The sequence below is a fragment of the Crocuta crocuta genome, unplaced genomic scaffold (assembly GCF_008692635.1).
Source record: "Crocuta crocuta isolate KB4526 unplaced genomic scaffold, BGI_CrCroc_1.0 scaffold133, whole genome shotgun sequence".
NCBI classification, from domain to species: Eukaryota; Metazoa; Chordata; class Mammalia; order Carnivora; family Hyaenidae; genus Crocuta; species Crocuta crocuta.
Window position 1 is genome coordinate 5,035,479 of NW_027529438.1, and position 22,551 is coordinate 5,058,029.

Consider the following 22,551-nt stretch of genomic DNA (forward strand, 5'->3'; position numbering starts at 1 on the left):
CAGCTTTGAAGATATACTTGGTCACAACCTGGCTCTGGCTAGAGATCTAGAAACTCGGATTTTTTTTTCTTAATTAGAAGTACTTTTTAAAAAAAATTGTGGTAGAATATCCATGACATAAAGTTTAAGTGCACACTTCAGTGGCCTGAAACACACTCACACTGTTGTACAACCCTCCCCACCGGGAATCCCCAGTGCGTTTTCATCGTCCCAAACTAAAGCTCTGAGCCCACTGAGTCCCCATCGCCCTCTTCCCTGTAACCTTGAATCTGCTTTCTTTTTTTTTTTAATTTTTAAAATTTTATTTTAAGAGAGAGAGAGACAGAGCATGAGCAAGGGAGGGGCAGAGAGAGAGAGACACAGAATCCGAAGCAGACTCCAGGCTCTAGCTGTTATTTTAAGAGAGAGAGAGACAGAGCATGAGCAAGGGAGGGGCAGAGAGAGAGAGAGACACAGAATCCGAAGCAGACTCCAGGCTCTAGCTGTCAGCACAGAGCCCGACACGGGGCTCGAACCCACGAACCGTGAGATTGTGACCTGAGCCAAAGTCAAACGCTCAACCGACTGAGCCACCCGGGTGTCCCTGAATCTGCTTTCTGTCTCTAGGAATGTGACCCTCCAGGGACCTTACCTGGTGGGATCATAATACACCTGTCACTCTGTGTCTGGCTTGTTTCACGAGTGCACTGACCTTGAGGTCCAACCGGCTATAGCAGGTATCAGCATGTCCTTCCTTTCTAAGGTGGACTCGTATTCCATCCCATGGATGGACCACATTTGTTTACCTGCCAATGGACACGAGTGGCTTCCACCTTTCGGAGGCGGTAACTGCCACGCAGACGTTATGAACGTGGACGTACAGATATGCGGTCAGAGCCTCTGCCTTTGATTCTCTCGGGTGTATACGCAGAAGAACTGTTAGATCCTCAGTAGCTCTCTGTGCATTAGAAACACAGACGTTAATGGGGATGGGACAGGGGTCCCGGGGTAGGGCAGGAGCCCCCGAAGAGCACATCACCCAGTCTGGAAGCCTCCTCGGGCCTGCGAGTGGGGAGTGGGCTCATCAAGTCAAGGAGCCCCACGCCCCTCACCTCCAGGCACGGGGCACTGAGCCCCTCCCTGAAGAGTATGGGCCGTGGCTGACGCTACATTGGTCCCACAGCTGGGACTGGTCGCCAGAGCCCAGGGGGACGCTGAAGCCTCCCCGCCTGCCCAGCTCTGTTACTTCTGTCCTTTGTGGTTAGCACACCGGAGCTGTTGGCCTGGGCTGCATGTGCGGCGTCAGGGACAAACTGCACACGGAGCCTGGGAGGAGTTTTCTGGTCTCAGGACCCTCTCGGGGCCAGAAAGGACAGGAAGCCAGTGGAGGCCTGATGGTTCCTGAGGCTTAACAGCTGTAAGACCCAGGCCCCGTCTCCTGCAGGGTTAAATGTCCTCTAGGGCATCACCCACACGGTGGGATTCAGCCCGGGGACAGGCTGTGGGGTAAACATTCTGGAGCAGATGGAAGGGATTAAAAGAACAGTCTGGCATGGGGGTCCTGGTACCTGCTGAACCTCGTGTGAGGAGGATGCTCCCAGCTCACTGAGTATCTCAGAGACAGCATAGTTATGTCCTTCTACCCGGGGGCAGGACTGTCACTGTGTCCGAGGCCAGCTGGACCTCCTTTCCTCGCTTAGCGGGCATCACGCATCAAGGGTGCCCCCCGGGAGTGTCCCTTGGTCACCATCATGGAAACACGGAAGACAGGAGCAGATGAATGCCAGAGTGTGTTCCTCTTCCCCTGAACACACAAGACTTGTCAACGTGTGGCTCCCACCAAGGGTCAGAGACTCGAAGAAAACCGTCTCGTAGAAACATAACGAAAGCCACATACAGAAATTCAAATGTCCTAATAGCTCCTTTACTGTAAGAGTAATGCAAAGGTAAAAGGAAACAGGTGAAATAAGTTTTAATAATATATTTGACTTACCAATACATCCACAATTTGATCATTTCAATGTGTAATCAATATAAAAATGATTGAGCTATTTTACATTCTTTTTTTTTTTTAGTATGAGTATTTGAAATCTGGGCATCCTTTATTCGTGGCGCACCTCAATTCAGACTAGCCACATTTCAATATTTACCGGGGAGTAAGGGAGAGACCGAGACCCGACGAGCCGCGTTTCGTGTGCACTATAGTCACATGTGGGTTGTGGCACTGTTGTGGTTAGCGCAGCTCTAAAAGACCCACGGATAACCTAGCAGTGAGCATTTATTGAACGACTACCACGACGTGTATTAAATCACTTAATCCTCATACACTTTGAGGTAGGTGCTGCCTACTAAGGAACACAGGTGCATCTTGGATCTGCGGACCTTTCTTCCGTCTTTAAAAAGCCCACGGTGTAGCATCTTCTGTCCCTGATGCTGCTCCCATCGTCATGGGGCCTTCTTTCACTCTGATTTCTGTGGAGTCCCTTTTAGGAGGACCCCGTGGTGACATCTGGTCGATCCAGATCATCCAGGATCATCTCCCCACTGCAAGGTCCTCAGCCAAATCACATCTGCTAAGACTTTTTGTCACATAACGTCACAGCTATAGGTTCTGGGCTCAGGGCTTGGATATCTTGGGGGGACGCTGTGCAGCCTGCGTGGAGGGAAGGGACTCTCTTTTCATAATCACGGCAGGAAGGCGCGGAGCCGAGGCCACAGACTTTCTACTTCCACTTCTCCCCATCTGTGCCGCCAGCGTGCCTTGCTCCAGCAAGGGTCCCCCGCCTTTGCTCCAACCGTCCTCAAGCCCTGGCCGCTGGGGGAAGTGTGGCCCCGGTGGCTTGCCGCGGTGTGGGACTCTGCTGGGATTGATGTGTGTCCTTCCCGCAAGGGAGCTGGAGAGTCGCGAGGAGTCCTTATTTCCTGCTTTTTGCTTCTCATTTTGGGCGAGAAGAGGGAGGAGGCTGGCCAGCATCATTGACCAGAAGAGGCACCTCTGGCCTCCTGGAAGGGACCTCAGAGGTCATCCAGACTGCCACCCCCGCCCTGCCCTGCCACCACCCAGCTCCACTGTGTCCTAGCCAACGCTGACATTCAACTCGCAAGCAAGTCATTTCCCTTCTAACAAAGATCTTTCCAATGAACCCACTAAAGTCCTGTAGTAGCAAGTAATAGAAACCAACTTGAATGGACTTTTGCAAGAAAACAAAACAAAACAATAAAAGGTGGCCAGGGAACCTCTCCTTGGGGAGATCTGATGTCCTGCTTTTCCTGACAACTTGGGGATTCCTTCCCTAGAAAAGGGAAACTGTGCCTCTGACTCCTCAAGCCCCACCTACCATAGCTACCGGACCCCCCGGGAGGCATGGAGAGTCACAGACCTGTGGCGGCAGTGAGGCAGGTGCTGGGCAGGAGCATGATCACGATGACGGGAGCCTGGCCAGGGTGCCTAATGACTGAGCAGGACCGCAGGGCATCAAGCGGACCTTTAGTGTTGTTCTGCGGTGCGTGTGTCTCTGGGCGGGAGGGGTGCTGGGGGTGGAGGAGAACGTCCCTGGAAGAAGGGATCACAGGCCCCTCCTGGAAGTGTGCCTGGAATGGTCATTCTCGTGGGTGGCCAGGGATCAGTGCTCAGCACAGAAACGGAAGGAACCGCAGATGTGTTGCTGATTGGCCGCAGCTCCCTTGACCTTGATCTTGCTCTCAGGGACCCAATCTTCTCTCCACCCTTATTTCCACTAACTCCCCACCTCTGCCCCATGCTCCATCCAGATCTGGCCAGGGATGTTTCCCAAAGCATCCTGTAATTCCCCGTCTGTTTGTACCGGTGCCTTCACACGCAGTGTGTTTATTTCACTTCATGCTGCCTCCAAACCCCTTCCCGCTGCGCCCCTCCCTGGAGCCCTCCGGCTTGGTGGGCTGCCTCCCTTCTTTCATCTCTCCTTTCATTCCAGCTCTCTGCTTTGTGCATCTGTGTGTTTGGTCCTGCGTGGCCAGACTGCCTGGGAATGAGGGCTGCTGTTTGCCTTCTCGTCCCCATTTCCCCCCAGCACAGTGCCTTACTTGTGGTAGAATCAAATGGATCTTTGTTGAGTTGAACTGAAGTGGAAAAAGATTGCCTACCCTATTTTCTCTGTGTCACTCATGGCAAACAGTCCCATGAGGGTCTCTTCTAGTCAAGAAGGTATTTTTTGGCTACCATCTTCTGACTCTTCACTCCTGCCCTTTGAAGCTTAGATTGATTTAAAGCCCTTCGCCTTAAGTGCTTAAGCACACTTACCGAAGTGTGCTCCTGGCTTCGTCTATGCCTGCTCACCCAGGGCGATTTACATTTTTCCTGCACATTTACAAACATATTAGGACAGTTTCTAAGCAGAGTTATGTTGTGGTTTCCTCTCATCTTCCTAGCATGATTTGCATATTAAAAGAAGAACTTGGGGAAGGTAGTGACCAGAAAGAAATCAGTGGAATTTCTCGCATGGAGGAGTTGGGCCCCAGGAAGATGTGACAGGAGGCTCTTCTCGGAAAGAACTCAAGCAGCACAAGCCCATAGCCTTCCACTTCCCCTGCTCTGTGGCCTGTGCGCCCACTTCTCCCTGCCCATCCCGCTTCTGCAAGGTTTCCTCCATGCACAACCGGGCTCCACGAGGCTTGGACTTGGAGAAGTGAAAGTGCCTGACAAGGAGTTAAAGGGACATAAGGCTGGAGGCATCATGAGAAGGGGGAAATTACCGCTGAGGCTCAGACCTGGTGTCCTGTACGGAGATCCGGTTTTCCTGAAAAGTTGGCACCAGACTCGAGCTCTTCTTTGTAAAGTGCCCCGGCCCAACCCTGGGGCTTCTTAGAGGACAAGGTAGCTGTCATGGAAGTCCCATCCGCCTCCTTTCCTTGCACCTCCAGTGGCAGTGAGGACAGACGGTGGGGAGGGGTATGCCCTGGGCTGGCTGCACAGAGACCCCAAAACCAGCACAGCCAGAGGCCGTGCAGAAAGGTTCCTAGCAAGATTTTGAGGAGCTACGATCAGGTGGGGCGCTTTCCAGATCTTTCCATGAAGGGGGAGTCAGGGGCTCGCTCNATGTGGGACCACCCTGTTGGCCAGGAGGCAGTTAGCAGCGAGTCTTGTCTTGACCCTCATCTCCGCTGCGGACCCCTGTGATGGGAAGCTTACCGTGTCCTTAAAGTCACATTGCCGCTGTCTATAAATGTCTGTCTGATGCGACAATTGTCTGGCTGAGACTTGGCTCTACATCAGCTGGAGGGGGGGCTCCACCTCGCAGAGCTCAGGCTTCGGTGCCCGTCTGCGCAGTGGCATTTCCCAGATCTGGAGGCCAGGCGGCCCCAGGGGCTCTTCCCGCCTGGTCCTCCCTCTCATCCCGGCGCCCGGTGACAAGCATCTGTGTCTGGGTGCATCTGCCTGTTCCCAGCCATGACCCCCACGTACCCAGGCCTCCCCACCAGCTGGAGCCCAGGCCTGCCGGGGGCATCCTACAGGGACACTGAGTCTTTCCCCACTCCTGGAGACAGAGAGCGCTATGCCAGAACCGACTTCCGACAGAATACACTTCTGTCACTGAGCAGAGTGCACCCGCTAACCTCTCGTCTTCCGCTGCTGCCTGTGACACGGTGGGGAGCGCCAGGGGCCGGGCTCAGCCTCGCTTGGTATCTCCCATCCTCCGCCACCACCAAGACGGGTGCTGTGTCGCCTGTGTCACCATCAGTCTTCTTCCCACTGGCCTCCCGCCTGGGCTCCGGCCCCCTGGACTCTGGATCCTGAGGGCCACTCCCACGTCCTCCGCTGCTCTCCTGCCCAGGACCTTCTGGGCAAGGAACCCGCCCTGCAGGGGGCTGGGGGGGGGACGGTCTTCAAGTAAGAGGGCCTGACTGAAGGTCGTATGGGGAAATCAGGGAGGTTGGACTCTTTCATTTTATCTCACTTCTTCATGGAAAAATACAGGTGAATGTGGTAAAAACATCAAAAAAGAATTTTTTTAAAGAGCAAAGAAGGGACGCCTGGGTGGCTCAGTTGGTTAAGCGTCTGGCTTTGGCTCAAGTCATGATCTCACTGCTCGTGAGTTCGAGCCCCACGTGGGGCTCTGTGCCAACAGCTCAGAGCCTGGAGCCTGCTTCGGATTCTGTGTCTTCCTCTCTCTCTGACCCTCCCCCACTCACACTCTGTCTCTCTCTCTCTCTCAAATATAAAGAAACATTAAAAAAAAATTAAAGAAGAAAGAAGCATGTTGTGAAAACAATTTCTTCCCTGTCCTAGCCTGTGGCTTGCCCAGTCTGCTGTACACTCCTGTACACAGGAGCTCATTCCTGACGGTAGGTATTTCTGGACCTACCTCTTGTTTTCTCATGGCCATGGTAGATTTCATTACATGGCTGGACCATAATTGATTTTACCAGTTCCCCATTGATAAACACTTTAATTGGAGAACCCATGGTGGCTCAGTTGGTTTAACGTCTGACTCTTGATTTCGGCTCCAGTCATGATCTCACGAGTTTGTGACAACAAGCCCCACATCAGGCTCTTTGCTGACAGTGCAGAGCCTGCTTGGGATTCTCTCTCTCTGCGTCTATCTCTCCCTCCCTCGCTCACACTCTCTCCCTCAAATAAATAAATAAACTTAAAATATTTTAAGTAAATACTTTAATTTTTTTTTTACTTTTGCTGTTATGAACTTTCTATATATATCTCTCATGTCTTACACATTCTACCTCCTTAGGGCATCACCATACCCCGCTGGGGCTGGGGGTTGGCCTGGGCACTGAAGGAGGAGGGGGGCAGGATGGATCTGGCTTAGGTCTCCCCATCCCTGGATTCTCCCAGGGTCTGGGCCTGGAGCTAGAGGTGGGTCAGCCTGGACCAGGGCGGGATGTCACGTGTGAGAAGGATAAGACAGCTAAGTGGTTGAAATGACTCCAGGTGGAACCAAACAAGTCAAGGTTGGAGAAACCCTCTGTACAGTAGGGTCAGGGAGAGAGGGAAAGAGAGGGGAGGGGAATGGTGAAGAGAAGAGGCAGGGGAGAGGAAGGAGGGGAGGAGGGGGAGCGGAGAGGAAAGCAGACCCCGGCCCTGGCCTCTCTCACATGAAGGTCTGGGGGGCGGGACAGCTGAGCAGGTGCTGTCCAGCAGAGTCTGTCCCCAGGAGGAGGACTGGGGGAGGGGGGGGCCAGAGGGAGAACACTAGCCGATGCGGTGAGTGCTCCAGGGCGACCCTGTTCTCGTGTCTCACAGTCTGGCTGTACCTCCGAGCCTCGCCAGACCCCGTGTTTGAGGGAGACCCCCTGACTCTGCGATGTCACGGATGGAAGAACATGGCCCTGTCCCGGGTGAAGTTCTACAAAAATGGAAAATTACTCCAAAAGCCCGAGACCAGATGGTCCCTGTCCGTGGGGACAGCTACACTGGAGAGCAGCGGCCACTATAGCTGCTCTGGGAAGGTGGGCTACATCCCACACCTGGGCACACAAACTTCAGAGATGGTCATGGTTCAAGTCCAAGGTGAGTCACCAGCTCAGGGGGGTCGGGCGTGGGGCTGGGGTGCTGCTCAGGGATCTGGTCTCTAGAGGTCAGCAGGCACCCATCCCTCTGGCGGACTTGATGCTGGGCGACCACAGGGCCTTGGAAAGCCCATCCTGCTGTCCAAGTGCCTCCAGAGCCCAGGGAAAGAGGGGGATGCCCTGGGCCAGACCCTTCCCCTCTGGGGACCAGCTGACCCTAAGGCCCTCTGGCTCTGGCTCAGGGTTCCAGAGAGGCTCTGGCGGGTGTGGGTCGCAGCTGGGAGGCGGGTCCTGGGACACAATGACAGTGTCCCCCACAACGCGTGGGGCTGTGAGCTGGGATGTGCCCTGGCTTAGACCGTGGCCTCTGGGGACTCACGGTTCAGCAGGCCCCCCTGAGCCTGAGCCCATGTCTCCCCAGAGCTGTTCCCACCTCCTGTGCTGAGTGCTGTCCCCTCCCCCGAGCTCCGTGAGGGAAGCCCGCTGACCCTGAGATGCCAGACGAAGCTGCACTCCCAGAAGTCGGCCTCAAGGCTCCTCTTCTCCTTCCACAGAGATGAGAGCACCTTGCAGGACCAGGGCCCCCACCCAGAGCTCTGCCTCCCAGGAGCCCAGGAGGGAGACTCTGGGCTTTACTGGTGCTGGGCCACCTCTGAGGGTGGTGTGGCCCAGAAGCAGAGCCCCCCGCTGGAGGTCAGGGTGCAGGGTGAGTGGCAGAGGCCTGTCTGCAGAGAGGTGCACTCCGGCAACAGGGGAGAAGGAAATGCAGCCGGCTCCATGGAGGAGGATGGGGAGAAGGAGCCGAGTCAAGCACCTGTGGGCGGGGTCAGGAGCACCTGCACACAGGGCCCTGAGCCCGCCTCTCTCCTCTTGCTTCCCCAGTGCTGCCTCTGTGGGGCTCTCCCTCTCCCTGTAATAGAGGCTCTGCTGTCATCACAAAGCACCCAGGTAGTGTGGGGGGGAGGGGAGGGGGGGAGGCTTCAACAATGAAAAGTTATGTCCTCACTGTCCCGGAGGCTGGAAGTGGACTGTCTAGATGGTAGCAAATTAGCGATGTTAACTCATTCTGGGCTCTCATCTTTAGGCTTGGGGGGAGGGGAGGGATGGACAGAGTGGGGAGATTCTCTTCTATCTCTTCTTCTTAGGCTGCTCATGACGCCACGAGGGCCCCACCTCATGACTTCCCAAAGGCTGCATCTGCAAAGACCATCTCATCAGGGGGTGGGGCTTCGGCACACTAATTCCGGGGGGACATGGACTTTCAGTACTCGGCGCACCCCGTGGCCGGTCTTGTCTGCAGGAGAGGAGCCTCCCCCTGGACCCCGGTGAGAGTGGCTCGGAGACCCCGGACCCCAGTGCCAGCTCTGCAAAGCCACCAGGACTCCCCTCGTACTGCACTGTGTCCGTGTCACCTGCCCCGCCTGGGAACCCCTCACCCAGTAACAGAGGACATGGGGTAAGGCCTGCCCACCCCAGTCTCACCACCTTCCTTCCTCCCAGAGGATGCTGGGAGATGTCCCTCTTCTCCCACTCAGGGCCAGGCTCCCCCTGCCCCCTGCTCCCATGCGAGTGGCATGGCCAGCTCACAGAGGGGCTCAGAGGCCGTGGGCACACGCTGTCCCTTCATTCCTCCCTGGAGCCGCTGTCACAAGCAACAGGCAGCCATCAGGGGTTCGGTCGTGCCTGGACGGATGCACTTTGGAAGGTCGGCCCATTTCTTCTTGCCTCCACATCCCCTTGTTTGAACATGAATTTAACATGTTGTGTCGTGAAGAATTAACTTCACCCAAGGGGAGGTCTGGGCTTTGCCAGGGTCCGCTGGGCGGATCTTTCAGGATGCCGTGTCCCACAGGGGTGTCTCTGTTTGCATGGGGACCTCGGCCCCCAGACAGTCTAACAGGGTAGTTTACAGTGAGTGCTTCGGGCCATGCGGCCTCACTCCTACCGCCAGAGGGACTGGGCACTGAAGGTGTGAGCCCAGCCTTCAGACAGGCCGGAGCTAACAGTCAGCCACGTGGGCTGCCATCGTCAGGCTCCAGTGGCACCAGAGCTTTTCTGTGTATGTTGTCATGTTGGTATTGGAGCATAACTCGGGGACAGGACATGTTTGGTACTTTTCCTGGGCCTGTGTCCTGCGGCCCGAGGCCAACTTTGATCAGGTAGCCTTTCCCTGTAATACAGCACAGCAGTCAACATAAAAAGCTTTCAGTGCGGGGTGCCTGCGGGGCTCAGGTTATGATCTCGCGGTTCATGGGATCGAGCCCTGTGTCGGGCTCTGTGCTGACAGCCAACTCAGAGCCTGGAGTCTGTTTTTGGATTCTGTGTCTCCCTCTCTCTCTGCCCCTGCCCTGCTCATGCTCTGTCTCCACTTCTCAAAAAATAAACACTAAAAAAAAAATTTTTTTTTTTAAAGCCTTCGGTGTGTTCCGTGAGTCCTTCTAGCAAATTACTAAAACTGAGGTGGTTCCGGGGACTCCTGGATCGTGCAGCTGGTGTCGGAGGTGAGGGTCTTGTGTGGGCCGTGTTCTCTCCCGGCAGCGGGGCTAACCTCTTGCACACAGTTTACAAAGACAGCACGAGATAAGACACCAATTGGTAACGAAAATCAGATTAGGACATAAGCTGGAGCCAGAAGCGAGGTCACCATCCAAGTGGCATCGTTTGTGCTCTGTCCCTGCTAAGGCAGAGCCACGAGGGTGGGTCTCCCCCTGACAGCATAGTCTGGGAGGCGGTGAGGCCTCTGCACAATCACAGGACTGCTCAGGAAACGGCCCGGCCCGTGCATCTTTCCGCCTCCCCCCACGGGCTGTGGGTGGCGCAGCAAAGTGCCTAAGAAGGGGGCACGGCCCCTGTGGCATGTCGTTTGCGTCTCTGCTTTCTGATCACCCGCCTAGCGCGGTTTGTGATTCTCCAGGGGTCAAACTCCCCAGCCCCCGACTTGGATGACCTCTGCCGGAGCAAGCCAGGGTCGCTTATGGGAGCACACGGGTGTTCTCTGATTCGTTTACAGCCACAGAATCAGAAACAAACACTATTTTAAAGAATTTCAAGTATAGCAGGGGATGTTTTTTTAAAAGGAAGCTCCCCCTCCTGCCAAGAAATCTTTTCATAAGCCTGTAATGTAAATGGGGGGGGCCTGGAATTCTATCTCCTGTGATGCCTCGATGTCTCATTTCTTAGCCGCCGGCAAGCCCGGAGCCCCCACAGAACCCTTGGGACCCCAGGGCACTGCCGTCGGGTTTATGCTGAGAGGGGCTACAGCCCCCAGCGTCCACCAGGAAAGTCCATTTATGTTTCACAAACTGGGTTTCTTGTAATATTTCCTTTGAGGAAAGGGTTGTATGGATGTTTTCTGAAGTTCAGAAACCACTCTTCTAAAGAGGACTGGACCGCACGGGCTTCGGGTAACACGGCACCAGGCAAGCTTCCGAAAGTTGTCGAGTTAGGCAGAGACCCCTGACCCCCCCGACCCCACACGCCCCACACGCCGCTTCCAATGCCGCCCGAGTGGACACCCCTAGTGCCAGGCACCGGCCCTGCGGGCATACTCTCCGCCTCTCCTTCCCCTTCCCCCAGAGTGGCCTGGTGGCTGCCTCTAAACCCTCCACTTCTCCTTCTGACCCTCCATTTCCTCTCCTGGGACATTGGGGGGATCCCCGACGCCTTCCCCCGTCCTTCGCCATTTCCACAGATGGGGAGAAAACGCCTCACCGTTGCTGCTTTGTTATCAGGCTGCTGCCCCCTCGGAGGAGGGAAACCTCTCTCAGTTCCAGGCGGCCTAAGCCCCAAGCCGCCCTCTGTGTTCCAGACCAGGACCCCAGATACCCCTCTCTTGCCCAGGAAGAAAGATCTGACCCAGACAGCAGAGCAGTACCATAGGGTGTCATAGTCTTCCCTGGCGAGAGTGTTTTGTATCGGATAATGAAGATCTGCCGTGTTTCTCAAAAGCATTGTGTGTGTGTGTGTGTGTGTATGTGTGTGTGGGAGTAGGTATGCATGCGGGACTATGTGTGCGTGTGGGAGTACATGTGCGTGTGCGAGTACGTATGCATGTGTGTGCGTGTGCATGTGTGTGCAAGTACGTGTGCATGTGAGAGTACATGTGCGTGTGTGTGTGTGCGTGTGCATGTGTGTTTGCCCATGTGGCTGGGTGAGGAGGGGGGGACTAGGTAGCACTGGAAGGAGAAAATGAGCTTGTTTTCTGAATCCCAAGTTAGTAAATCGATACTTAGGGGATCCGAGCTGAGATCTGCAAATTCTCCCCAAAGAAGCAAATGATCAGATGGAAGCGTCTCCCTTGTTAGAAGAACCAGGTGGGGTGGTCGTGGTCTTTGCCAGCAGAGCCGCAGAGGTGAACCCCGGCGGTGGCTTCAGGCTTCTGGCTGGGGCTCATACAGCCCACCGGCTGCAGCTGGCGGAGTGCGCACCGTGGAGAGGGGCACAGCGGGTTGTGGCCAAGTTGTTGACTCACAGGCCATCTCCTCTCCCAGAACGCCATGCTCCCTGGCAGCCCTTGGTCGCTAACTCCTCATAGTGACCGGGCGTGGGGGAGACGTCGGGCCCCGGCTGCTGCTGGTGGCTTTGGTCGGAGAGCTCCACTGAGTGGGCTTCAAGCTGCCATCCTGGTCGTTCCTTTCTGCAGCTTCGTCTTGATGTTACCACTTGCTGCCGGTATTGTTTGCATGTTGTTCATTGCTCATGTCCCTCCCACCCCCCTCACCCCCCNGTGCTGAAGTCAGTGAGAAAAACACCCTCGGAGGCCCATCTGCCTGGACTGCTGGCCACGGCCTTCCACTGGCCTCCGGACCCTTCCGGCTCTTTGAGTGCCTCCAGCCTCCATTACAATTCACAATAAAAAGCGAGTGCAAACGCAAAGTGATAATTCCACCAAACCAATTCTGTCCCGTGGGTTTTCCGTGCACTGGGACAGCAGCAGATATAGTTCTATTACATCCCAAGTTAGTCCAGTCGAGTCAAGTGCGGCCAGCAAGACACCCGGTGACCTGGGTGCGGGACTCTGCTTTGCCCCGTGTGGCCTCGGAGAAAAGCCGCTCTAACACCTGGACCTCTGGTCTTTGTGTTTGCTTTTTCTGGTTTTAACTGTAAACTAAGGGGTAGGACGAGACCAATAGAGTCTAAACTTTCTTTCTTTTGACAACAGTGCCCTATTTTCCAACAGCTTCTATTTCAGCAGCACCTCCCCCCACCCCCCACCCCCGCCGCCATATCTAAGGATAAAAGCAGACATGGGACGTGTCAGGTAGATGCTCCCAGGCCTCGCACCTGCTTCCCTGCATGATCCAGGCTCCCAAGTTGCCAGGGGACCCCAGGAGGACACACCGAAAGCCCCAGAGACCCTCTCTTGTTCTAGGAAGTCCAGCCCTAGAAGGCGGCATCTCAGAGCCCTACTCAAGGGGAGACAAACGTTTTGTGACAGAAGACAGAGATTTATGGCTGGGAACTTCCTCTCTGTTTTGGTGAAACAGAGGAGCAGGCGGAATGTGGTGTTCTTGGATTGTAGCCTGGGGCAGCAGGTGGATTTGCAGCCCCTCCCCCCAGCCCCCACCTGATTCCCGGGTCTGGAATGGGGCCAAAGGAACGGGTGTGGTGACCAGCCCTCCGAGTGACTACGTGTGACTGCTGCACACGCTCCGATCCCTGCATCCTGAGCTCGATAGCACTTGAGAGAAGTCGAGGGAAGGGGGTGTGTGGGGGTCGCTCTGGGAGCTGGGTACCCAGAAGGGGCAAGGGGTGAGTTGCCGGGCGGTGCCTACAGGGGCTCAGCGAGTGTGCTGGGCTGACCTGGTGCAGGGATGGGGGCGCTAACTCCCAGCTGGGCCGGGCGTCCGGCAGCAGTGCCACCCCCCCACCCGACCGCGGCTGCTGCCAGTGAATGTTCTGGAATAAGCCTATTCACGTGTCCAGTATTAGAGAATTCCTGTGTATCCTCCTCAATAGCCACAGGCCCCGGCCAATGACGGAGGGACTCCGGGCCCTTGAGCTTTCCGAGTCACCAGCCGTCTGTGATAAGCACATCTCACAGGCAGGGACCCCCACGGCCCTCACCTTCGCAGGCCCGTTTCCTTCGACATCTCATTTCGTTCTACAGCTGCCCAGCAGAGCAGGTGCGGTGAGGACCCCACTCTGCAGACGGAGGAGCCCAGGCAGTGGGGCGTTGCAGGTGTGATCTCTTACCCTGCCTGCTCCACCGCCCCCTCCAGAACTTCCGGGCCCTTCATTGGCCAGAAGAGCTAAGGGTGGCCCTCAGCTTTTAAAGCCTAGCTAGCAGGGTGCCTGGGTGGCTCAGTCGTTGAGCGTTCGAGTCATGATCTCATGGTTCGTGGGTTCGAGCCCCACATTGGGCTCCGTGCTGACAGTGTGGAGCCTATTTGGGATTCCCTCTCTCTCCCTCTCCCTCTGCTCCTCCCCTGCCTCTCATAATAAATGAACTTAAAAAAAAATTAAGCTTAGCTGGCTCACCGAGTCTCCTTTAATAAGATTTTGTCTTGTTCTAGAGCAATCACCTAGTTTATCTGAGAACCTGGACCCTTCCTAAGAGCGAAAAGGGGCATTATTGATAACCAGCCCGGGACAACAGGCCTAAACTGGGATGGTCCCCAGAAACCTGGACACAGAGTCACCTCATCTATTTCAAACCCCCTCCTTTCTCCCAAAATGCCTGCCTTTGACGCACCCACTCAAACCCTCAGCTTCAGCAGATGATGTTACCTCTACTTTGCAGAGAAAATTAGAAGCACGAGACAGGACTCCCTCCAACTTCTTGCCACCTGCATCTCGGACCTTCTTCTCCTAAAATAGAAGACCAGCTTGCAGCCCAAGGCTGGGTCTTCCTCCTGGGCCCTGCATCTCACCTCCCTCAAGTTTTCTGGGGGCAGTGGGGCCCCTGCTGCGTCGACCCTCCCATTTATTTCTTGCTTTCTGCTTGCTTCTCTCCTCAGCATTTAAATATGTTCAACTCTCTCGCATCTTAAAACAGATCGACAGCAGTACAACTTTCTCCCTACCCCACCCCCACCCCCCGGCTCTCCGGGCACCTCCTGGCCATCCTGCGCGTTTCTCTGGCCTGTGACAGTGATCTGGGGAGAGCAGGCCTTATAAACTCCAGGTGCCCACAGGCCCCGGAGCTGCCTCCCACCCCTTCTCCGCTCCCTCTGCCTCAGTCTCTCCGCCTCACCTGGTGGGATCCTGGAGGGATCCATGTGCACCGCATGGTGGCTGTTCTCTCCCACCTCAGGGACCCCGCAAGGGCTGGTCCCTGCAGGGGGCGCTCCTGGCTCCTCTGGGCACATTTCAACTACCTGTGCGCTGTTTCAGGGTTCTCCTGCCCCCGTCATGGCCCGCTGAATAACCACTTTTAACCCTGACCTTGAAAAAAGAAGGCAAACCAGGCAGGTAGAATAGAATAGACATGAGGCAGGTGGTTTATTTGGGGCTTATCTGCTAATGGCTCCTCCAGAACCAGGGCTTTGCTGTGCGGGTCCCCATCTTTCCAGACCAAAGAGAGCTGAAGAGAGAGAGTCTGATAAACAATCTGACCCTTCGTTCCCACCCCTCCCCTCCGTCAGAGCAGGACCGGCTTCTCCCTGGCCCCTCTTTCCTAGGGTTATTATGGCAGGAGAATCAGAGTGGAAGACTCATTTCTCATTAACTTATTTGTCCCTAAAAATCCAGGCAGAAGACACAGGGGATCTACATTTCACTGGCTCAACTACGTTATCATGAACAACAGTATCTTAATCTAGGCTCCTCCCGGAGCAGGGCCTTGGACAAGGACTTGGGTGGAGGAAGTCTTGATGGGGAGGTGACCTAGGGAGCCAACCTGAAAGAATGAGGAACAGGAGCCTGGGAGGGGAGGAAAGCCAACCAAGGGTGTGTCAATGGCGAGTCACTGCTGTGGGCAACTGGGGCTCAACCCTTCTGAAGAACCACAGAGCACAAGTCTTAGCACTGTAGCAGGGAAGGGCAGGTTTATCGGCCAACTCAGCCCTTCTCGGGCTGAGCTGCCTCTGGGGTCTGTACAGGGCCCCCCACACTCCTGGGCTGAGTGCCCCCACCGCTTCCTAGAAAGCTCTGAAGCGGGTGCAGGCGTGGGGGCTGGGAGGCACCTCATGGTGCCGTCCAACAGCAGCGCAGAAATCAGCGGGGCCAGAGGCTGTGGGAAGGGGGCCCAAAGTGTCCGCTACACGCCAGATGTTAGCTGGGAGCCTCCCTGCGCTGTTCCACCGCCATGCCCATGAGCCAGGAGTCAGGAGATCAAACGCAGGGCGATGGGGACCTCTCCCCTCGTGGGATTTACAACAGTATCGAAGGGCAGCTTGGATCACTGTTCTGGGACCCCTCAACCAGGGGTGGGGATTCAGGGTGGGAGGTTGGAAAGGGATTTCTTTGGAAACAGCTGTTACTTTATGGTGAGTTCCCACAGTTTCCACCTAAAGGACACGGGCCAAGTGACGGGGGTCAAGGAGAGGACTTGGGGAGGTCCCATGGGGGAGGGTCCAAAGCCTGGAAGAGTTGGGCACTGAGATGTGACCCCCTTGAGGCAGGCAGGAGTGCGGTATATGCCATAGATCCTGACACCCGTCGGCGAGGAATATGGCAGGCCACCGAGGGCCAGCCGTGAGACAGCCTGATGATGGGTCTCTGGTGTCACACAGTGGGGACAGCGGAGGGGTGAGAGGAGGGGACAGAATGTTGGTACGTGGCCAGGGGCTGTGGAGGGACTTTCAGAGGACCGCCCAGAATAGAGAGGCATCTAGCCTGGGTCAAGGGTGGGAGAGATGAAACCAGCAAAACTCTTCAAAAGCCATAAAACCCCTTCTCAAAAGAAGAGACCATCTTAACCATCTGCCAGACCCGCAGACAGCAAAGCCACTTAGCCAGATGTCATCACCTCTCCTTCATGTTCACCCTGCTGGAGGAGGGGGGGCAGGAGCTGGGGGAAGGGAGCTCAGGGCAGCAGAGGCGCTGGATAAGCTGGGACTGAGCAGAGAGAGCCTTTCCCGTCCCCCAGTGTAGGCTTCCAACCTGAGACAGACCCAAGCCAGGGGAGGGGGAGCCTGATCTGAATTTAAGTTTGGAATTTTGTTTATGTATTACACGGGACAGGAAGTTTTCATTTCTGAACCCAGACCAGAAGCCAAAACCAGACTTCTCATCTGAGCCAGGGGAAGATCACCCTACTGAACACGAGTGAAGGGGCTGGGGGCACGTGTCTGGCTCAGTCGGTGGATCATGTGACTCTTGATCTTGGGGTTGCGAGTCTGAGCCCCACGTTGGGTGTAGACATTACTTAAAAATAAAATCTTAAAACAACAACACCAATGACAGTGAAGGGGTGGTGAGAGACAGAAATGGAGTTGAGTTTGGATCAGAACCCATGAGCCAGAATGAAAATCAGATTTTCAGAGTGCTCAGAAAACTTCTGAGAAGTCCCTTCTCCACGTTGGACTGAGAGAGCTTGGGGGGTATGACGATGTGTGTGTGTGTGTGTGTGTGTGTGTGTGTGTGTGTGAGAGAGAGAGAGAGAGAGAGAAAGAGAATTATCTCTCTCTACTCAATAAGCATGATGTACTGTTTATGCTTGTTTATGGAGACAAGTCTAATCAATCTGATCACAGTTCCTTTTATCGGGTTGCCGTGTTTACTGTAGTGGCCACGAAGGTGCTCCCGGGCTTCCCATCGAGAGAGTTTGTCTTCCCCTGCAGGGGTGCAGTTGACGGACGGCCTGCAACACAGGCTGATGGACCCCTGTTCTTCCTGGGCAGATGCAGCTGTGACTGCACACAGAGTGTGGGACCTGCTTTGCATGGCAGTGGTGGGCTCTCCCTGCCTGACTCTGCCTCCTTTTTTTTTATCTTTTATGGGCTTTTCCCTCCACCCACATGAAACTTTGTTCACACCCAACGCCAGCACCCACTTCTTGGAGACCCCAACGGATAGACTCACACTTTAAACTCTGCACATTATGCATGTGACTTCGCTTTGTTTTATTTTTTTAATGGGACGATTACATAAGAAAGTTTTCATACTCAGACTGAGACCTGATATACGTTTTCAAAGAACCCCAATCCCTGAGGTCTGATGCTCCTAAATTGATCTTTCAGAACTCCCCATCTCATTCTCTTAGCAGATCCTACTACCCTTGAGATCATTTCTCCTTGACAGCCTTTTCTGACATTCTGACTTCAAATTTGCGAGATCCCCTTGTCCTAGGCTCCCCAGATGGGTCCGTGGTGAAACTAATCCAGCTCTCAGTTAGTTGTCCAAGGTCACATCTTTAGCCCCTGATCTCTTCGAGGTCATGATCTAAAACTCTTGGCCACTGCTAATCCCTCAGGACTCAGGACAGTGCCTGGGCCACAGAGGCTGCTTAGTAAATAGCTGATGGAGTGCTGAATCTGCTCACCTCAAGGCTTGAAATGCCGACCCTTGACCAGAACTAATGTATCTGCCTCCATCATGTCCTTGGTCTTGGGGACATTGCTCTTGCTTCCCGATCACAGCACAGACCCAAAGAATTGAATGTTTTAAAAAACATTACGGGTTATCCCATCTGATGCCAGATGGATTGTCAAACATCCAACAATCCAAGGTTTTCCAGTATTAGCTTGACTACCAGGGACGGAGACCCCCTCCCAAGGCCACCACTGTGTCCCGGACCACTCTGACTGTCAGGTTTCCTCTAGCTTTGGTCGGCATCATATTCGCACCACTTTCCTTACATACTCTTTCCATAATTTTGACAACCTAGATCAGCGCTCTGGCCCAAAGTGCTTTTTAAGGGGGTCAAAAGTTTTCTTCCTCTGACTCATCTCTCAAGCAGGAACCTAGCAAGCTTAAACTAGAAATACTTCAGGGAAATTTGGGTGGCTCAGTCGGTTAAGCCTCTGACTTTTTTTTTTTNCGCCCCAAGCCTCTGACTTTTGGATTTGGCTCTGGTCAGGTCATGATCTGGCAGTTCATGAGTTCGAGCCCGCATTGGGCTCCCTCTCTCCCTGTCTCTACTCCCTTTTCTTAAAATAAATAAACTTAAAAAAAAAAAAGATTTCGTTTATTCATCCATTGCAGAAATATCACTTGGTTGCTACATCTGTCTAGCGTGGGACTTAAATAGATGTCCCAAAAGATGGAGTCTGTCTGGATGACAAAGATGCTCATAAGGTCAAATGATCACAGCAACATAGGAACTTACAAGTGAGAGCTGACGCAGAGTATGCGGAGGGCTCAGGACAGGCGGTGTGTGTATGGGTGGGTTGGGAATGCAAGGGGCAGGGAGTCTAGGAAGGCTTCCTGTAGGAAGTGGGAACTGAGTGGCGTTTGATGGACAGAAGCATGAGTCAGTGAGCGAGCAGGATCAGCAGATGGGCTCCGAGAGAACTTCCCAAGATGAATAGGGAAGTGCTTGGTGCGGGTAAGGGAAGTCGGAGGCTGCTGGGGGATGAGAAGTATTTCCCCTCCTAGGGACTGTCAGTCACTCTGTCTCTAGCAGCCTCCTGACAGCTTGTCTTCTTCATAGTCTCGGAGGCCAAGCAGACCAACCTGGGGCGCTGACATGGGGGCTCTTCCGATGCTGTTCCTGCTCTTGCTGTTTTGGACAGGTGAGAGACGGCAGCCCTGGGACAGGAGAGTCCCCTCCCCTCTGCTCTCCTGTTCTGCTGGGGCTTGGGCTGGGTGGGCACCTTCTTTGGGGCTGGATGCTTCTGCTCTTCTGGAGTAAAGAGGAATAGGGTGTGGCTTTGGGCTATAGAAAGGGGACCAGCCCACAGCAGCAAACAGCGAAGGTAAAACCCAGAGGGTGAGACCCCGGATGGAAGCCAGCCGTTCCTAGGTGCTCAAGTCAGGTGCAGCGGAAAGCTGGGGGCAAGACGGAGCCTGGGGCCCGGGAAACGGCGCGGTCCGAGGTCAGTGTGCACCCACCACGGCCCCGCTGCCAGGCTCAGCGGCCCCGAGACGCCAGCTGGGGTGCTGTCTTCTTCTCTGCCTTTCCCTGCAGCCAGAGGGGATTCTGGAGATGGTGTGGATGCCGAAGAAATGGTGGCCGTGCTGCAGGAGTCCATCAGCCTACCCCTGGAAATCCCATTCGATGAAGAGGTCGAGAACATCATCTGGTCCTCTCACAAAAGGCTTGCCACAGTGGTTCCAGGAAAAGAGGGACATCCAGCTATCGTCGGGGTGACCGACCCCCGATACGAAGGTCGGGTGAGCTTCCTGGACCCCAGCTACTCCCTGCTCATTAGCAACCTGAGCTGGGAGGACTCGGGGCCTTACCAGGCTCAGGTCAACCTGAGGACGTCCCAGACCACCACCACGCAGCGCTACAATCTCCGTGTCTACCGTGAGTTGAGGCTGGGGACTCTAAAGCTACTTTTTCTGGCTCTCCTGGGCTTTGCGTGCAAAGGGGTAGCAGGCTCAGGGCTCAGGGTTGTGGTTCGAGGGGCTGGGACTGGAAGGCAGGCTGTCTCCAGGGTGTCCAACCCCAACCACCGGCCGAGCGGCTGGGAACAGTGAGGCGCTGGGCACCGAGGCTGTTCCCCTGGGCCTTCCCAACAGCGTGAGACCAGGTGACCAAGACCCCTGGGGGTCCTTCTCTCCCACTGAGATTCTGCACCCTGGGGTGGGGGATGGTGCCTCTAGCCCTGAGCTTTTTATCCTTCTGTGAGATGTGAGGGCTACTAACCAACATCTCCTCTCTACCAGGACCGCATTTCTTTGTGCCTGTGACATTGACTATTGTTCAACCTTGAATCTTTCAGAGACACTGATTAAACTATACATGTCCCCCCCTCCCCAGGAGGTGTGACAATATTTTCTAGGATCAAGGAGGCAGAATAGAGTTTGGAGGAAGGTGGGGTGCAAAGGGAAGAGAGAGAAGGCAAGGCTTTCAGGCGGTGGGGGCGGGGGGAGTAGAAAATGCCCAAGACAGGTCTGTCTACCTTAGCAGCTGCCCAGGGGAGCCTGGAAGCAGACTTTATGGTGGCTGGGTTTTGTTAGTTTCTGTTTACGTGAAGGGACTCTTCAGAGGGTATACCCTTCACCCCACTATCGAGGAGCTTAAGGAAACAGACCCAGCCTCTGATTACTTACAGGGTCTTTGCATGTTCTTCTCTCATCTAGGACGGCTGTCGGAGCCTCACGTCACCGTGGGCTTTGAGATCTCCGGGAATGGTGGCTGTAATGTGTCCCTGACGTGCTCCGTGGAGAAGGCAGGCCCGGACGTGACCTATAGCTGGCTCTCCGGGGAAGAGGGCACTGAGACAGTCCGTGAGGGCTCTGCCCTCAGCGCATCCTGGAGCCCAGGGGACAAGGCCCTCTCCTATTCCTGCAGGGCCAGCAATCCCGTCAGCACCATCCAATCCCGTCTCGTCCCTTCCGGGCCCTTCTGTGCAGGTATCAGGACCCCAGAGACAAGGGGCCACTCCCTCCCTCAGCCCCTCCCCAGAGAGTACCTGGGATCCAGAACCTCCCTCCTTCCTGCAGGGCCTTGACCCCTGGACCGGGGAGGGGGCCAGTGCTCCCAGCTTCCCAGAGGTTCTCTCCTCTCTTGCTCAGCTTGAGATCAACCCCCGGATCTCAGCTCCTGAGCTTCTGTGACAAGAACATGTTGTGTCCAGAGACACTTGCAAAGGAGCAGCACGGACTGCTGACTTGAGCGCCTCTGTGGGATCTGGGCTGGGGGTGTGCCTCCTGCGGTGGGCCTGCCCCTCCCTCTGGCAAGCACCTCTCCCCTTCTCTTCTTCTGCCCCAGATCCCGGCTACGCTTCAGACACGTCAACTTACTTCTGCCTCTGGGTCAAGGGGCTGGGGCTGCTCCTGTTTGTGGTCCTTCTGGCCGTGGGGCTGTGGCTCATCCGGGCCCGGAAAAGATGAAGAACGCCAGGGATAAGGACACTCAGGAGAAACAGGCTGAGGCTGAGGAAGGAGAAGCCCCGCCCGGGCCTGACCTGACCAGCCCCCGGGGGACCCCTGCCCTGAGCACTGTTTCTTCCCCACCTCCCCTCCGGGGTCCCCGGGAGTCCTTCCTCCCCTCCCGGCCACTTCTCCTCCCGGGGGCCATGGGGTGGGTGCCACAGGGCTGTACTCCCCTAGGGAAGATTATCTGGCAATAAAGTCAAATCAGGTGATCACCACTGTGCAGGAGCCGGTGTTTGGTCCTTGGCTGGATGACTCCGGGCCAGACCTGCTTCCCTGACCTTCCTTCCCTTCCAGCTGCCCACCCCCTTCCACGCCGGCTAAGCAGAGTGAGTCGAAAAGTCCCCTTCACAAGCAGGTGTTGGTATTTATCATTCACCACCTACCCCCTTCCCCACCAACACATAGCATTTACACCTTACATAAAAAAAGCGAGAGGCTCCGTCTCCTAAATAGGACAGCCCGGAGCACTGAGAACCTAGAGGAAAGCAGCGTGTTCCTCCTCTGTTCTCAGGCCCGGCTTCCACCCCAGCCGGGGCCCTTGTTCGGCCCAGAAGCTGTCCCGTGAAGTGCCCTGGGCAGTCCTACCTGGAGCTGAGTTGAGCCCGATGACCCTCAGTCACCTTCCTCTCTGCCTGACCCAGGCTGCTCAGGGCCTCCGGTGCCTGGCCCAGGGGGGTGACAGCTTGGCTGGACCAGTAGCCGAAGTCGGGCCCTCTGACGGCTGTCCGCAGTTGGGATTACTGCCCTGCCCTCCCCTAAAGCTCTCTGTGTCTCAGACCGTCTCTCTGGATCTTGTCCTGGGCTCATGTCCACCCCTTCCACACACACCCGTCCCTTAAGCAAAGGACCTTAAGCTGATGCTCTTCCTCCTTCCTGATCCCTGCAAGCAGTCCAGGGGCCACTGAGCCGCCGTGTGGGCCACACTCCCCGCATCAGATCTTGTGGCTGTTACTCAATGCAGCGCCATGCACCATGCGGGGCAGGTGGGGAAGTGCTGGGGAGGGGAACTGGAAGCCGCCCGCCCAGGTCGAGGGTCTTAGTGAATTGGGGGGGCAGCAGGAGCTCTGGGCTCGGCTCTGCCCCTCGCTTGGGACCTTTTGTTCCGCATCTAGACTCAGTCTGTTTCTACCAGGAACA

At 55.5% G+C, this 22,551-nt stretch overlaps 2 protein-coding genes and 1 long non-coding RNA gene across 3 annotated transcripts in view; all 3 read left to right on the forward strand.

Annotated features, from left to right (window-relative positions):
* LOC144228218 (Fc receptor-like protein 6) overlaps nt 1-8,434 on the forward strand; it is a 10,469-nt gene extending 2,035 nt beyond the window's left edge. Inside the window, exons 2-4 of the mRNA XM_077760022.1 lie at nt 7,217-7,483; nt 7,904-8,307; nt 8,402-8,434. Coding sequence (XP_077616148.1) covers nt 7,217-7,483; nt 7,904-8,307; nt 8,402-8,434 — 704 coding nt within the window. The remainder of the gene's footprint in view (nt 1-7,216; nt 7,484-7,903; nt 8,308-8,401) is intronic.
* A 59-nt stretch (nt 8,435-8,493) lies between these two features.
* Nucleotides 8,494-9,977, forward strand: LOC144228178 (uncharacterized). Its single transcript, XR_013334142.1, has 3 exons — nt 8,494-8,521; nt 8,628-8,938; nt 9,896-9,977. It is a non-coding gene; the product is annotated as an uncharacterized LOC144228178 (long non-coding RNA).
* A 9,017-nt stretch (nt 9,978-18,994) lies between these two features.
* On the forward strand, nt 18,995-21,614 carry SLAMF9 (SLAM family member 9). Its single transcript, XM_077759982.1, has 4 exons — nt 18,995-19,100; nt 19,496-19,837; nt 20,617-20,889; nt 21,248-21,614. The coding sequence occupies exons 1-4, from the start codon at nt 19,055-19,057 to the stop codon at nt 21,367-21,369; spliced, it is 783 nt and encodes a 260-aa protein (XP_077616108.1). The 5' UTR covers nt 18,995-19,054; the 3' UTR covers nt 21,370-21,614.
* Nucleotides 21,615-22,551: the final 937 nt, after the last annotated feature.